Source organism: Phodopus roborovskii, unplaced genomic scaffold, assembly GCF_943737965.1.
Source record: "Phodopus roborovskii unplaced genomic scaffold, PHOROB, whole genome shotgun sequence".
In the NCBI taxonomy this organism is placed as follows: Eukaryota; Metazoa; Chordata; class Mammalia; order Rodentia; family Cricetidae; genus Phodopus; species Phodopus roborovskii.
The window spans coordinates 55,853,080-55,868,141 of NW_026126480.1; the positions used below are offsets into that span (position 1 = coordinate 55,853,080).

At 50.6% G+C, this 15,062-nt stretch overlaps 3 protein-coding genes across 6 annotated transcripts; all 3 read right to left on the reverse strand.

Annotated features, from left to right (window-relative positions):
- Positions 1-1,278: 1,278 nt before the first annotated feature.
- Positions 1,279-6,741, reverse strand: Vegfb (vascular endothelial growth factor B). 4 transcript variants are annotated; one of them, XM_051193807.1, is made up of 7 exons: positions 6,598-6,741; positions 6,036-6,078; positions 5,559-5,755; positions 5,297-5,370; positions 5,064-5,099; positions 4,619-4,753; positions 1,279-1,658 (listed from the first exon to the last, which is right to left on the reverse strand). In XM_051193807.1, the coding sequence occupies exons 1-7, from the start codon at positions 6,655-6,657 to the stop codon at positions 1,544-1,546; spliced, it is 660 nt and encodes a 219-aa protein (XP_051049764.1). In that variant the 5' UTR covers positions 6,658-6,741; the 3' UTR covers positions 1,279-1,543. The 4 variants fall into 4 exon arrangements, with proteins under 4 accessions (XP_051049764.1, XP_051049766.1, XP_051049767.1 ...); XM_051193809.1 differs by having other exon boundaries at positions 1,522-1,658; positions 4,619-4,854; XM_051193810.1 differs by lacking the exon at positions 1,279-1,658 and adding an exon at positions 1,696-2,066.
- Positions 6,742-7,143: 402 nt separating this feature from the next.
- Positions 7,144-11,614, reverse strand: Dnajc4 (DnaJ heat shock protein family (Hsp40) member C4). Its single transcript, XM_051193806.1, has 7 exons — positions 11,555-11,614; positions 11,141-11,254; positions 9,520-9,613; positions 8,878-9,062; positions 8,627-8,791; positions 7,447-7,533; positions 7,144-7,359 (listed from the first exon to the last, which is right to left on the reverse strand). Exons 1-7 carry the CDS (start codon positions 11,611-11,613, stop codon positions 7,248-7,250), a joined length of 816 nt encoding a protein of 271 aa, XP_051049763.1. The 5' UTR covers position 11,614; the 3' UTR covers positions 7,144-7,247.
- Positions 11,615-11,969: 355 nt separating this feature from the next.
- Positions 11,970-14,984, reverse strand: Nudt22 (nudix hydrolase 22). The gene is made up of 6 exons (XM_051193811.1): positions 14,887-14,984; positions 14,156-14,649; positions 13,601-13,699; positions 12,578-12,675; positions 12,362-12,455; positions 11,970-12,155 (listed from the first exon to the last, which is right to left on the reverse strand). The coding sequence occupies exons 2-6, from the start codon at positions 14,630-14,632 to the stop codon at positions 11,997-11,999; spliced, it is 927 nt and encodes a 308-aa protein (XP_051049768.1). The 5' UTR covers positions 14,633-14,649; positions 14,887-14,984; the 3' UTR covers positions 11,970-11,996.
- Positions 14,985-15,062: the final 78 nt, after the last annotated feature.

The following is a 15,062-nucleotide window of genomic DNA, read 5'->3' on the forward strand; positions in this document are numbered from 1 at the left end:
CCTTTGGTTGTTGCACACTGAACAGTCAGGCCTGCGGTGGCCTTGCTGGGGCTGGTCTACCAATACCAGTACACATTTGTCAACAGAAGGACCCTAAAATTCAGAGGAAGCCATATCTGAATTAGGTTAGGGAGTGGAGTTGAGTGAGTTCATACCTGTCCCAGGCCAGTTTGCCTTACTAAGATCATGTGTTCAAAAGCCAAAGGAAGATAACCATGAAGCTGAGTTGAAGGAAGGAAGCATCCTGCATATCTGATGAAGCTTAGTGGGCTCAGAGGTTTTAGCGCTCAGGTTCTAAACGTCATGGAGCCAGAACATGACCACCAATATCACCGCTGAGAAAGTTATTTAAACATAATAAAAATAGTGTGATGTCCCATGCCTTTGGAGGTGGAAATAGGAAGGTCAGAAGTTCTCTGAGCCAGCCTGGGATACATGAGACATTGCCTCAGAAAAAATAAAAGTAAAAGTATCACCAGAGCTGGAGATGTAGCTAAGTATTCAGGAATAGGTAGGTTTGATTTCCAGCAGTACATAAGCCTGTGTAGTGGTGTAAAACTGTAGTTCTGGTATTTGAGAAGTAGATGCAGGAAGATTAGAAATTGATGTTATCCTTAGCTACATAAGAAGTTTGAGGCCTGTCTGGGCTATGTGAGACTCTTTCATAAATGCATAAAGTATGTAGCCATCATCATCAGGAATTCTTCAGTTTACCTTACTCCTGCTTTGGTACCACCAAGATCATGACCCTTCTTTAGGGTAGCTTCTTTCAGTCAATTCTGTTACTGAATGTCTTGTAGTAGCGCAAAACCTTGGTGTCTAGGCTGGGCTTCCCGCTCTATCCGGGACAGTGGAGAAAGGTGGACACTGAGCTTAAGTGGGATAGTTAGGAATATCAAGCAACAACTAATGAACCCTGGGGTACTAGGGATTGTACAGGTGGAGGAGACTTGTGGGGAAGGTTCTTTTGTTTTTTTCTGGGACAGGGTTTCTCTGTGTAGCTTTTAGAACCTACTCTGGAACTCACTCTGTAGGCCAGGCTAGCCTGGAACTTACAGAGATCCTCTTGCCTCTGCCTCCCGAGTGCTGGGATCAAAGGCATGTGCCACCAACGCCCAGCAAAATCTTCCTTTATAAATGTATTTATTATGTGTACAGTATTCTGGCTGCATGTATGTCTGAATGCCAGAAGAGGGCATCAGATCCCATTACAAATAGTTGTGAGCCACCATGTGATTGCTGGGAAATGAACTCAGGACTTCTGGAAAAGCAGCCAGTGCTCTTAATTTCTGAGCCATCTCTCCAGTTCAGGAGGGTGGTTGGTTGGGGGAGGTCTTAAAAGAGGCCTTCCAGCCACAAAGGCAGGACTCTGAAATGAAAAGAGAACAACACTGTAAGGTGTGCCCAGCAGGGAAAATGGGAGTTACCTCCTATTGTGTGAAGAAAGTCATACTTGTCTGGAGCCCAAAGGGTTCCAATGGTGGCAGCCATCTGTTCTTCCTATGTGAATATGGGGAACAATTTGTAAGGTCTGGGTCCTAGCTTAATTTCCCTGGCAAGGGCAGACAGAATCTTTGTGGTAGGTAGGGGGCAGAGACTTCATGTAACATACTTGATGAATCTGTGGTTGTGGCTTTGCCTGGGAACTGTTGGCCAGCCTGGAAAGTGGCAAACAATGACATAAGTAAGCAGTGATAGTGCCTTCCATCTCTTTTATCAGGGTGTGGGGGATGTCACAGTTATAACAGAGCCAAATCCCATTTGCAGAGGTTTGGGGTCTTCACAGTGAGGGGAAGCAGAGCAGCCAGAAGATGCTCACCAGCCTGGGGTGGTTAGCTAAGCTAGTACCCTGTTCCCCCTAAGGGGAGATATGAGGTTCTTTGCCAACTATTAGATGGCAGTGCTAGGAGAGTTCTCTAAAAGTCCAGGTCCTGGGATAGCTTCCTTCCAGTCTGAGTTGGTTCTTGTATGCTCCTGTCTTCTCCCACTAAGATGGGGCCTGTGAGGCAAATGGCCCTGCAGAGTCAGTCTGAAAAACAACTTGTCACTTTCGAGGCTTCCGACACCTGGGGAATGGAGGAAGAGATGTTTGTGTGGGCTAGAGCCTAACTCCGAGCTCTTCTTTTATATTTGTTCTTTTTTATTTTATTTTTTTATTTATTTAATTTTGGTTTCTACAGAGAGACAGGGTTTCTCTGTAGCTTTCGAGGCTGTCCTAGAACTAGCTCTTCTAGACCAAGTGGTCTCAGACTCACAGAGATCCTCTGGCCTCTGCCTCCCAAGTGCTAGGATTAAAGGTGTGCGCCACCACTGCCTGGCTCATTTTTATTTTTTTTAAATTTTGTTAAATGTACTGGAGAGATGGCTCAGTGGTTAAAAGCACTGGGTGTTCCTCCAGAGGACTCAGTTTAGTGCCCAGCTCCCACATGGCAGCTCACAACTGTCTGTAACCCCAGTTCTAGAGGACCTGACACCCTCACACAGACATACATGAAGGCTGGGAGTGGTGGTATAAGTGTTTTATGTAATTATGGCTTAATCATCCTGGTGTAATGGTGCACACCTTTGATCCCAGCACATAGGAGGAAGAGGCAGGCAGACGTATGAGTTCAAGGCCAGCCTGGTCTACAGAGCAAGATGCAGGACAGCCAAAGCTATGTAGAGAGACACTGTCTCAGAAACAAAATAAGCAAGAAAGTATTTTGCTATTTTTATTTATGTGTATATGTCTGACTGTATAAGCACATGTGTACAAGTGCCCACAGAGGCCAGAAGCCGGAGCTGGAGGCAGCTGCAGCTGGAGTTGCAGCCCTTAACCAATTGTGTTCTGGATCTGTACTCAGTCTTCTGCAGGAGTAACAGCCACTGAGCCATCTCTCTCCACCCCCTCCTCTTTTTATCTTTGGAGACAGGGTCACTAAGTGTGAAGCTAACTGATTTTAATATGATGGTTGATGTTCCTTTTGTCTCTGCCTGGCCTTCTAACATAGATTACAATGTGTCACTCCTACCTTTCTTCCTGGGAGTTAGGGATCCAGATTCAGGTCTTCATGCTTAAATGGTAGACATTTTACCAGCTGAGCCATCCTCCCATCCCTATTTATTTACCTATTTACTTGAGACTTTTTTGGTTTGTTTTTGAGACAGGGTTTTTTGAGTAGCCCTGGGTGTCCTGGAACTCACTTTGTAGACCAGGATCGCCTGGAACTTGGAGATCCTCCTGCTTCTGCCTCCCAAGTGCTGGGATTAAAGGTGTGCACTACCACAGACTGGATGATACCTTTTAATTATGTATGTGAGTGATTTTCTTGCATGCATTTATGTGCACTGCATATATGCCTGGTATCTTCAAAAGAGGGCATTGGATGTCGTAGAACTGGAGCTATAGATGGTTATGAGCCACCACGTAGGTGTTGGAAATCAAGCCTGGATCCTCTGTAAGAGCAGAAGGTTCTCTTAAACATTGAGCTATCTCTCTCCATCCCCTATTTATTCAAGTGGGCCAAGCTAGCTTCAAACCTACTATGTCACAAGGAATGACCTTGAACTTTCAAGTGCTATCATGTGCTCAAGATCAAACTCAAGGATTCTTCCATGCCAGACAAGCACTCTATGAAACTGAGCTACATGGGAGACAAGCACTCTGTCGACTCAGGTACATGTCAGACAAGCACTCTATGAACTCAGCTACATGTGAGACAAGCACTCTGTCAACTCATCTACATGCAAGTCAAGCACTCTATCTATGAACTCAGCTACATGGGAGATAAGCCTCTAGCTCCCGAGTGCTACAATTCCAGATGTGTATCACCATTATTTAGCCAAAGCTCCTTCTTGTGGATTTGTTTTTATTTTTTAAACAAGGTGACACCACCTTGCCTGGCTCCAGTCTTCTTATGCATTTCTTTTTCCTCTTTTTTTTTTTTTGTTTTGTTTTGTTTTTCTCAAGACAGGGTTTCTCTGTGTAACCTTGGCTCTTAGCTGTTCTGGAAATCACTCTGTAGACCAGGCTGGCCTTGAACTCAAGGAGATCTGCCTGCCTCTGCCTCCCAAAAGGAATTAAAGGTGTGCGCCACCACTGCCTGGACTCTTTCCCTTTGGAATCCCATTTTCTCCTGATACTCCAGGGGTCTCCAGAGCCTGACCCATATATCACCCCATGGCCTCACTATGGATCAGACAAGGGCTGTTTAAGCACTGTAAGCAGAAGCACATGGGGTTCCCATATTCCTTGCTCTCTCAAAGCCTATTGAATAGAGCAAATGTCTATCATAAGAGCTTCTATGAAGACATAAATCTCTGCAAATCGGAAAAACTCTTCTTTAGTTCCACTCCAGCCAGGAGATGGCTGATTGCTCGGAGATGAGATCAGATGCCGCTAACACAGTGCTCAGCATCCTCTACAGGTAGTAGCATCATCTCTCCCACTAACTTGTACATCTGAACTTGAGCTGTGTTTTTGCTGATCTGGTTGTCAGCAGATATACAATAAATGTTTAACACATGCAGCTGGCTCCTCCTTCCCTGGCCTCTTTCCAGCTGGCAGGCTCACCTGGACCTGTCCCAGGACACAGCCTTGATACCTTCCCACACAAGTGCCACCCCACAGACTCCTCACCTGCAGGTGTCTGGGTTGAACTCTAAGCCCCGCCCTTGGCAACGGAGGAAGCTGCGGCGTCGGCAGCGGCAGCGGCAGGTCCTGGGATCAGGGCGCTGACGGCGCTGGGTGCAACGTGGACAGAGGGTCCTGGGGCTGGAGTGGGATGGATGATGTCAGCTGGGGAGGGTGTTCCCGGGGCAGAGTCCCAGCCCGTGACAGAGCGGGGCTGGGGGCGGTGGTGGGGTATGGCAGCCCTAGGAGGAGAAGCAATATGTCTGGGGTGGAAAGAGTCTTTCCAGGATCTAGGACTGGGACAGAATACATTGATTTGAGGATTAAAAGGGAAGGGGTATCAGGTAAGAAGAGAAAGCAAAGAGGGGCTGCAGCCTTCTGGCTTACTTGTGCACCTGCTAGCCTACCCATGTGCTCTCTCCTGGACCAGCAGCAATTCTCAGGAACTCACCTATCTGATTTCACAGCACTCTCCCTTTTTTTTGGTCTGAAAAATGAGAGAGAGAGGGGTTAAAGAGGTTAAAGAAACCCAAGCCTCCTGCTCTCTTTCCCCAGGGTCCATGCCTACTTCTGTCTGTACTCTTAGCCACCTAGTCCCTACTATGGTGCACCCCCATGCCTGCATGCCTGACACCCCACCCCATGCTACACTTTGTGTACTTGGAAGTTAGACCTGGCTGGCACCTGCATTCACATTGGCTGTGTTCTTCCAGGGACATCTCCCCCAGCTGACTGCTCGGGTACTGGATCATGAGGATCTGTACTCAGGAGAACGAGGGAGAGATGGTGAGCGGTGGGAGACAGTAGAAAGACAGAGAAAGGGATGCTCATGGGCTAGAAGAAGAATGGCCAAAACGTCCCACCGCCTGTGTACCTGTCTCTGGGCTGACCCAGCCCCCAGAGCACCACTGTCCCATCAACACACATGACTCATAGGCCCCAGTACCTGCATTCGGACGTGGTGTTGCCCAATGGGCACACATTCCAGGCCATCGTCGGGGCAGCAGCCACCACAGCGCTGCACAGTCACACAGCTGGGCACTAGTTGTTTGACCACATTGCCCATGAGCTCCATGCTCAGAGGGACCACCACCTCCCTGGGCTGGCATGTGGCACGTGCATAAACATCTATCCAGGACACCACTGTGGGCAGACCCAGATGGATTAAGTTCTTACCAGGATTCCTGAAACTGCTTTGAGCATGTAGCCTCCCTATTATCCTATTACCACCACCCCAAACTTCCCTTTAAACCTGTCTTCCTCTGTCTTCTTTCTCAAGAAGCCATTAAGCCCTCCACCTCGGTTTCCTCATTTGGGAGAAGAGGCATCTCCCAAAGGAGTTGGGATCACACAAGATGAGGGACATAAACTCAGGGCATGTGCCAATCCCTCTTAGTACTGGCTGGTGTCAAGGTATTATTACCTTTCTTCTGGTGGCTGGGGCCATCAATCTGGGACACAGGAGCCTGTGGAAAAGAAGATACCTAGGTCCAAGGTACTCTCTATAAGGGCTGGCCCTGTGACTGTGTAAGTGCTCTGGCCCTGAGTCAGGCTTCTTATTCCTTCCTGACTTCTTTCCAGATTGTTCTGCTCCCAGTACCTCGGCTCTAATTTTCCTTGTCCACTTAGCCATTTGAGACTTTTCCCTAGCCCAAGACCCACCAGACATACTATGGGAATGGCACTAAATTCCAAGCTTTGGAGCTGGGCTTGTTTTAAGTCAGGAGAGGGGACAGTGGGAGGCAAACCAGGTTTGGAGGGCACTGAGGCAGCTCCGCCCCCCAGGAGCTCAGGGAATAGGGTGGGGCAGGGGAGTGGCCTGGGGGCTAGGGTTAAGGCTAGTGGGCCTTCGCAGAGGGGAATCCAGGGTTATGGCCAGTTGGACCAGTGGATCCCCTCCACCGAAGTAGCGGGCGCCTCCCTACTTCCGCCAACCTTGAGAGGGCACCGCGGGCGGGCAAACTGGATGTCGTGGAGGCACATACCTGGGTGCGGGCCAGCTGCAGCAGTGCAGCGAGCAGCAGGCGGCGGAGCAGGGGGCTCATGGTGCCCGCGGGGGCCGCGCGCCGTGGGGCCCCGCATAGCTCTAGCCCGGTGGCGTGGGGGGCGGCGGCAGCCAGAGCCCCATGGCGCGGGCGCGGGGACCCGGTCCCCGGCGTGGGGGGCGGCTCCTCCGCAGCCCCCTCCCAAGCCCTGGGCGCAGGCAGCGCAGCGCAACGCCGCGGTGGCGGCTGGAGGAGCGGGACAGGCAGGCGGCCGGTCGCGGCGACGGGGACGGCGAGCGGCGGGGACGACAGGGGTGGCAGGGGGCCTGACCGGGGCTGGCGGGCTGGAAGCTCATGTGACCTAAACACGCGCTCCCCACCGGGTTGCGGGCGGAGGCGGGGCAGGGGCGGAGCTGGTCCCCTCCAAACGCCCCCTCCGGCAGTTACAGGGGAAAGGGGATGCACCGCCCAGAAGGCCGGACTCTGGGGTCGCTACACCAAGAGGTGAAGGGTGAGAGGTAATGTATGACCTAAAGGACCCAGCTGGACAAGAATCTGAAAATGAGTTTATTGCACGTGCTGTGGGAAATGTGTAGTCCTGGACAGGCAGCTAGGAGAGGACCAATGCAGGTCCCACCTAAGTGAGCCCCTCAAGGGCTGCTGTCCTGGGGCACGATCCCAGGACCTTCTGGAGGCAGGGAGGGTCCTTTCCGAGGTTGCTGTCTCTGCTGGCGCTCCTGCTGAATCCTGGCTCTGTTGGCCCTGGAAAAAAAAAAGATAGGTCCTGACAGGGATCCTGAAGGGTGTGGTTCTGGGGCAGAAAATGAGGCAAGATCAAGCATGACAGACCTGGCTCTAGCCCTCGTGTCATTGTAGATGGCTGTGATGATCCGATCCTTTTCATCCATGAAGCTCCGGTGCACCTGCTCCAGCTTCCTGTGAGGGAATTGCAATTTATCCCTGGGTCTCCAGGCTCTGTTATCTCTGAAGCCCTGGTCCTCAACCTGGTTCTAGCATCTCCCATACAACTCCACATCTCTCCTCCTAACAGACAGTCCTGTGATAAGTTGCAAAAAGGCAAGCAGGGGAGGGGGATGGCACGAAGTGGTCCAGGTCAATGCAGGGCTGGGTGGTACCCTAATCAGATCTGAAATCGGGGTGCCCCTCCCAGGAAATAGAAAGGGGACCTATTTCTCTCATCTCCATTGCTGAACTAGACAGTACTGGCAGTGGACACCATCCTTTGGGTTTCTGTACTGCAGAAAACTGGAATTATAGCATGCCTTAGAGTGGTGTGAGGCCCTGGATGCTAGCAAGGACTCTCTGTCACTCTGCACCTGTCCCCCTCTCCTTTCTCTTTATTTCTGTATTGAGACAGAATTTAATGTAGCTGCAGCTGACCCCAAACTCAGTAATGTAGCTAACGATGGTCCTGAACTTAAAAAGATTTCATTTTGTGTGTGTGTGTGTGTGTGTACGTGCGCGCGTGCGCGCGCGAGTGCATATGCATGTGTGTATATCATATGTGTGCAGGTTTGCTTGAAGGCCAAAAGAGGGCATCAAATCTCCTGGCAGTTGTGGGCTATCATATGTGGGTGCTGGGAATTGAACTCTGCTTCTCTTATAAGAGCAGCAAGCAATCTTAATCTCTAGTCCCCAAGCTTCTCATCCTCCTGCCTCCCTCTCCTGAGTGCTGGGATTACAGGTACAAACCACCATGCCTGATTTTATGACATGCGAGAGAGAGAACTCCAGGGGTTTGTCTGTATTCTTTGTGTATGGTTTTGGATGGCTCTAGCCTCACCAACAATCAGTACCAAAGATTAACATTGAAGTTATAAGAAACAGAAAACAACTTTAGTCTTTTTGTCCAGTGCTGCCTTTACCCAGCAAGGCAAGGCTCCAAAGACTGATTTCACAAAGTTCTTAGCTTGAGAGAGACAAAGTATTTGGGTCATAGGCTGCTGTGGCTGCCTGGCTACTCTTCACCCACCCTCTGCCCAGGACCCCAGGAAGAATGGAGAGGCACCTGAAAGCGACATAGTGCAGGCTCATGCCTGCCACCATGAGCAGGAGGCAGTACCCCAGTACCCGCTGGTTGTGTTTACGCTGCTGCTGCCTTGACTCAGGCCCCTGTGGCCTCACGTTGTGAAACTGGGCCCAGTATTTTGCATTGGGGGGTTCCCAGGAGCTGCTGAAGAGCAAAAGGACAATAGAAAGATGATGCTCTCTGAAGGCGTTAGGGTGGGGACGGGATGATAGGGGTCAGGACTATGGTACCTGTGTGTCCCTTGGGTATGCTTAGGTTGGGCTCTGGTCCCTGAAGATTTTGGGGGACTAGCTGAATGCAGCTGGTGGTCATAGTTGCGGCGACTCTCCTCGCGGCTGAGCACTCGGTATGCCTCATTCAGCTCCACAAAGCGGCTATGCAGGGTTGGGTTCCCAGGGTCTCGGTCAGGGTGCAGCTGGGTGAAACAGCGGTCCCCTTATCTCATTTTTCATGTCCTTCCCAGAGACCTATCCTGATGATGTCCACCCATAAAGACTGACATCACTCCCACAGATTTTGCCTATGGGACACTGCCTCTCACTTTGCTAACCCCTCCCAAAAGCCAGAGAGTCAGAAAATACAGACTCCTACCCCTCTCATTCAAGAAAACCAAGGAGATATTTCAGTTCAGTTAGATGCCAATTTGGGTTACTGTGAGATTCTCAAAACAAAGAAAGAAAACACCCCAGAAGGACCCCTGGCTTTGCTGGATCCTTTCCTCATAGAGGATATTGTGTACCTCCTATTCGTGTAGGTAGAATGATGGTGCTACCAGCTAGCTACATGTACAGACCTATCCCAGGAAGTTGGAGGGCCCCTGTGTCTGGCTCAGACCTCATCTTCCTCCCTCCTCACCTTGGGGATACCAATACCTCTTTGGACTTGGTAAAGAAAGCACGTTTAACCTCTTCAGCACTGGCACCAGGATGCACCCCCAATAGTTCATAGTAGTTAGTCTGAGAAGACCTGTAGAGAAAAGCCCAAATCTGCAGAGGCTTAGGAGACCAAAGGTCACCATTGCCCCATCCTCCCATCCTCTCTGGGCACACCCTTCAATTCAGCCACCAGGAATTGAAGTTAGTCCCAAGACACATCTAGCCCCAGATTACCCTTCTCTTTAGGGTATTTCAGAAATTGTTAGGACTTCTTATTTTCAAAGTGTCATGCTCAGACTCCTATACCACAGACCCAAAAGGTTTCTGCTGCTTTTTTTTCCTTTTTTTATTTAAATTTGAAACAAAGTTGTTTTGCACATCAATCCCAGTTCCTTCACCCTTCCATCCTCCCATATCACCCCCACAAAATCCCAGCCCATCCCCTTTCTGCTCCCCAGGGAGGGTGAGGCCTTCCATGGGGGAGTCTTCAAAGTCTGTCATATCATTTGCTTTTTTTGTTTGTTTGTTTGTTTGTTTTTTAATCAGGGTTTCACTCACTAGCTCTGTCTAACCTGAACTCCCTGGGTAGACCAGACTAGCCTTAAACTCATAGAATTTGCCTTTGCCCCAAGTTCTGAGACTGAAGGTGGGTACCACCATCCTAGCTTAAACGCTTCTTTAAAGTGTTATTATTTGACTTTATGTATATGAGTGTTTGTAGGTGTGTGCACCTCGTGAATGCCTAGTGCCTGCAACAGATCAGAAGAGAGTGGCTATAAGTCCTTGTGTTGATGCTGGGAACCAAATCTGAGTCCTCTGTGCTGGCAAGTGCTTTTAATCTCTAAGCCATCCTGCAGTCCCTAAAGACTTATTTAAAACCGAAGGTTTAACATTGTGATGTGAGGTGATGTCCACTTGTAATCCCAGCTCTTGGGAGGTGGAGGCAAAGTCAGAAATTCACTGTCATCCTTTGGCTACTAGTGAGTTTGCAGCTAGCCTAGTCTACTTGAGATCCTGTATAAAAACCAACCAAACAAACAAATAAATAAAGGATTTCCTGGCCTCTTATGCATGAAGTTCTGTGTTCTGGGGCCAGTAATGAAGGAAAGAAAGATTTCCAAGCCAGGCATGGTGGCTGTGCCTGAACTCCAGATACTCTGGAGTTTGAGTTTGGAGACTCAATTGGGCAACATAGGAAAACTCCATCTCAAAGGAAAAAGCAGATTCCCACCCTCAACCTCCCCCCCCACACACACACACTTTATTCCTCCTGACCAGCATCTCCAGATCGCAGCCCAGCAATCTAAATCTTTGTTCTCAACCTCCTCTTTCCCAGTGTATGCATGAAGAAGGCTGACAACATACCAGAACTATGGAAAGAGCACTCACTGGGTTTGATCTGAGCTCAAATTCCCTATCTGCCACTTACCTCACTTGATCTTGGGGCTCTGCTCTGAACTCTTGAGGCTCAGTGTCCAGCACTGAAGGTGAGAGTTATCTAAGACAGACCTTTATCTAAAGGCCCTTGGCATATAATGCAGAAACAGCTATCTTAGAACACAGGGCTCGCAATAGAAAACCACTGAACAACATGGCCAAGATCTGGGGCTCAACTCACCGCTGCCCTGTGGCGGCTGTGAGAAGCCGGGTGGAAGGGCTGCGGGGCCACAGCCGGCATAGGCGCAGGGGCAACAGGAGCAACAGGGATGGCATGATGACGGCGGGCGGGCATCTGGGAAAGGGAGCCCCCCCAAGAAGTGTGCATTGGGTCCCCATGAATCGGGCCGGACTTCGGTTGTCGGGGCACAGGGAAGGAGCCTGCCTCAGTTTCCCACAAAGCCAGACTGAAGCAGATTCCAGAAAGGCTTCTTTACTCAAGAATCAGACGCGAGTGCTACGGCCGTGCCAGCACTGGCCTCCAAGTCCAGGTCACCCGCTCAGGACCAGGGGCATCCCTTCCCACCTATATTGCGTTAGGGGGGGCGTGCAAAGGAGGAGCCACAGCCAAGTCCCGCCCCTGTCCCCCACTCACAGGCTCCGCGGTCGCCGCCATTTCCTGTGCTCGTACAGGCCCCGCCCCCATGCCCTCATTGGTGTAGGGCTCACACCACGCTTATTGGGCAGGAAAGAGAGGACGAGCAACAAAGGACCCGGCCCCGTAAGCTCATTGGTTTAAGGTGCCAGAGTCCGTGAAGCGGAAGCGCCGGGGTTCCTGAAAGGTACTGGTGTCTACCCGTCTGGTGCCGAGTCTGACCTCGATGAAGGCCTCCCAGCGTATCCCTCTCAGCAGCTAGGTGTGGTTCAAAGAGGCGCTTTCACTGCGCCGTGGCCCACATTCTCCAAACAAGAGGGACACACGGAGACTGCGTTGCCGCGTGACCAGCCCCTCCCACCCCAGCTTCTCCTGGAGGATCCCAGACTATCAGAAGCAGCAGAAGCCAATGGTATTCAAGAATAAAAGTCCTTTATTGTCTTCAGTGCTGTAGTAATTGGGCTGGGACGCTAGGATGACTCAGGTGGGACTTGTCAGCATCCGACTGTAGAGCTGGATGGCGATTGTAGAGGAGGATTGCGCCTTTGGCTGAAGGGCAGAGTTGTGCCCACATCTCCGTCTCTTGAAGTCTCTGTACCCTCTGTGAGAAACCAGTGAGACCCAGACATCAGATCTCCCTTTCTACTGGGACTGTGCCTATAGTTGCTGAATCTCAGTACTCCTGTAGTGTCCCCGTTCATGGGCTTTTCCCCCTTAGGTAGGAGCCAAGCCTCTAGGAGTTCTCTGTGTCACCCAGTTACCCTTTTCCCCCATCACCAGACCACTGTGAAGGCCTCAACTCCACACCTGTGTCTCCACAAAGATGATTCCTGTAGACTCGTGGGCCTCAGGTCCCCCACTCATGTAGTAACTCCTGACATCCTCTGAAGTTAGGCTGCACCTAGACAAGAACATGAGGGTGGCTTGGTGGATGTCCAGACTTTATGGGAACCCCACAGAACTCCCGTCGCCTCAAACCCACTCCTTCCCCACCCAGGACCCTGCACCCCAGAGCCCACTCACTGGACATAGAACTCTGCACTGGCTCTGCCCGCGCTGGTCTCATTGCAAGCGATGCCCAGTAACAGTGGCTGACTCAAGGTGTGCAGTGGCAGGTTCACCTGTGGCAGGGAGTCCCACCTTGTCAGGATGACTGACCGCTCAACGGCCTGGTTTTTCTTTTGTTAGTTTGGTGCTTTGTTTGTTTTTGTTGAGATACGACCTCAAGTAGCCCTGGCTAGCCTTAAACTCAATGTTTAGAAAGATGACCCAGAATTTCTGATCCTCTGCCTTCTCACCTCCTGAGTGCTGGAATTACAGGTATGCACCACTGTACCTGGTTTACATGGTACTGAAGATCAAACCCCAGGCTTTGCACATGCTAGGCCAGTGTTTCTCAATCTGTGGTTCACAATCTCTTAGGAGGTCAAACTACCCTTTCACAGAGGTCTCCTAAGACCACTGGAAAACATATTTACATTATGGTTCATAGCAGTAGTAAAATTACATTTATGAAGTAGCAAGGCAATAATTTTATGGTTGGAGGTCACCACAACATGAGGAATTACATTAAGGGTTGCAGCATTAGGAAGGTTGAGAACCACTGTGCTAGGCAAACAATCTAAGAGCTAAACTGAGCTATAGCCCCAATCCTCAATGGCTTGTGACCCTTGGCATTTTTGTTTTGCTAGCCAAGTGCCCCATTATACAAAATACAGGCTCTGAGTGTGTTCATTTTACAGATGAGAAATGGAACAAATTGTCCAGGGAAGTTGTTTTACCCAAATGAAGCTGATTTAGTAACCAAGAATTTCACTATTTTTTTCAGAAAACATAGGAACAGACTAGACGAGACGTTTTTCATTATTTCCACTGTAATAAAGAATCTGAGGGCCCAGGAATCGAGGCTTCAGTGTTAACGCTATAAGCTCTTTCTCAATGCCAGCGAGGCTCATGTAGACCCTCACTCTGGCCCAAGCCTGTGGATTTCAAGCAAATCTTACCCCCTCACTCATGACTATCATGTCTGGAGCCCTTGTCACTCACCTCATCACAGATCTCCCGTAGGACACTGAAGAAGAGTTCATGTGCCACCAGTTCCCCAGGGAGGTCCTTGTGCTGGGGGGTGCCACCAGAGCACAGGGCCTGTGAAAAATTTAGGCTCAGCCTTCATCTACACCAATTCCCACACTGTTTTCCTCTTGTTGGCTGTGGGCAGATTCAGTGTGGGAGTCTTGGCAATCCCCTAACCCAGGCCCTCCTATTCCAAATAAGCATCAAAAGTGTAGCTAGGAAGGTTTACATGGATTGATTGGGTGAGAAAAGACATCTCCCCTTCAGCCTCTCTGCCCATGTTCCCTAGCTTCCATAGGTGTGTTTCAGCTTAGATCTATAGCTGGATCTTCCAAATGGCAGTGAGCATCTTGTTTCCTCCCAGTAGTAATGAGAGTCATGGGCTGTGCTCAGCTGGGCCCATACTTTCTCCTAGACAGCCCTCTAGCAGGAGGCTACAGGCTCAGAAACACCAGGCCACCTTTCCCTTTAAGAGAAAATAAAACCAGAACTAGGAGCTTGGATTTTGTGCCAAGCCAGTCATTTTACCTGAGGTTCAGGGTGCCCTCCAGGCACATCCACCATTCCAGGCGCCTCAGCCACCTGCTGAGAGCGGCTCAGGAGGACAAGGAAGCCATCAGCTGTGACCAATGTGGCACCCACCCCCAGTGGGTCTGCCAGATAGGCTTGCTTGTCACCCCAATCTGTAGCTCCCTGCTGTCTCAGCCAGGAGGCTGAGCTGGACCAGTTGGTGCCCAGGAAGTCCCGGTAGGAAGTTAGTCCCAGGTTCAGCAGCAGCTGTGGCCGAGGTGAGCTGGATACCAGTGTGGCCGAGTGAAGGCGGAACTTGGGGGCATCAAAGATCCAGGGTTGGGTCTGTAGCCGGGCCTCCCAGATGGCAGTAATGGTCTTGTCTCCTCCAGGCAGTGGACGACGATCATGAGCTGGGCTCAGCTCTACTGCTACCTGCTCCTGGGACAGTCCCCCAAGAGGGCACAACAGCAGAAGGGACACCTCAGGGTCCATGGCTTGACAGGGAAATTCTGGGGGAAGACACAGATGGCCATCCTGTCACTCGAGGGAACGAGCTGACCCTCTTTTCCACAGAACTCCTGAAAGTGAGCCCACCCTTCTGCAGATCCCCTACTACTTCTTGGGCCCAATAAGCGCCTGGATTCCTGCTGCCTCAAATCTCTAAAACCTTTGGGCATCCATACCACCCAGCAGCAGTAGGTGCTCCAGTGTTCATGAGCCCCAAACCCAGAAGTACTACTTCCAACCTGGAGACGGTGTATCTACTCCCAGGATCTGGAAGCTGTCTCTTAGAATTCACCGGCGTCCTGGCCCCCAAGCTCCACCTCTTTCCTCTCAAGCGGAAGTACCTGCCCCTTTCCTTCGCGGCTTCCCATTGGCCAGTCCGTGTCCGGGCCTGCGAAGTGCCCTCCTAGAGCGCCTA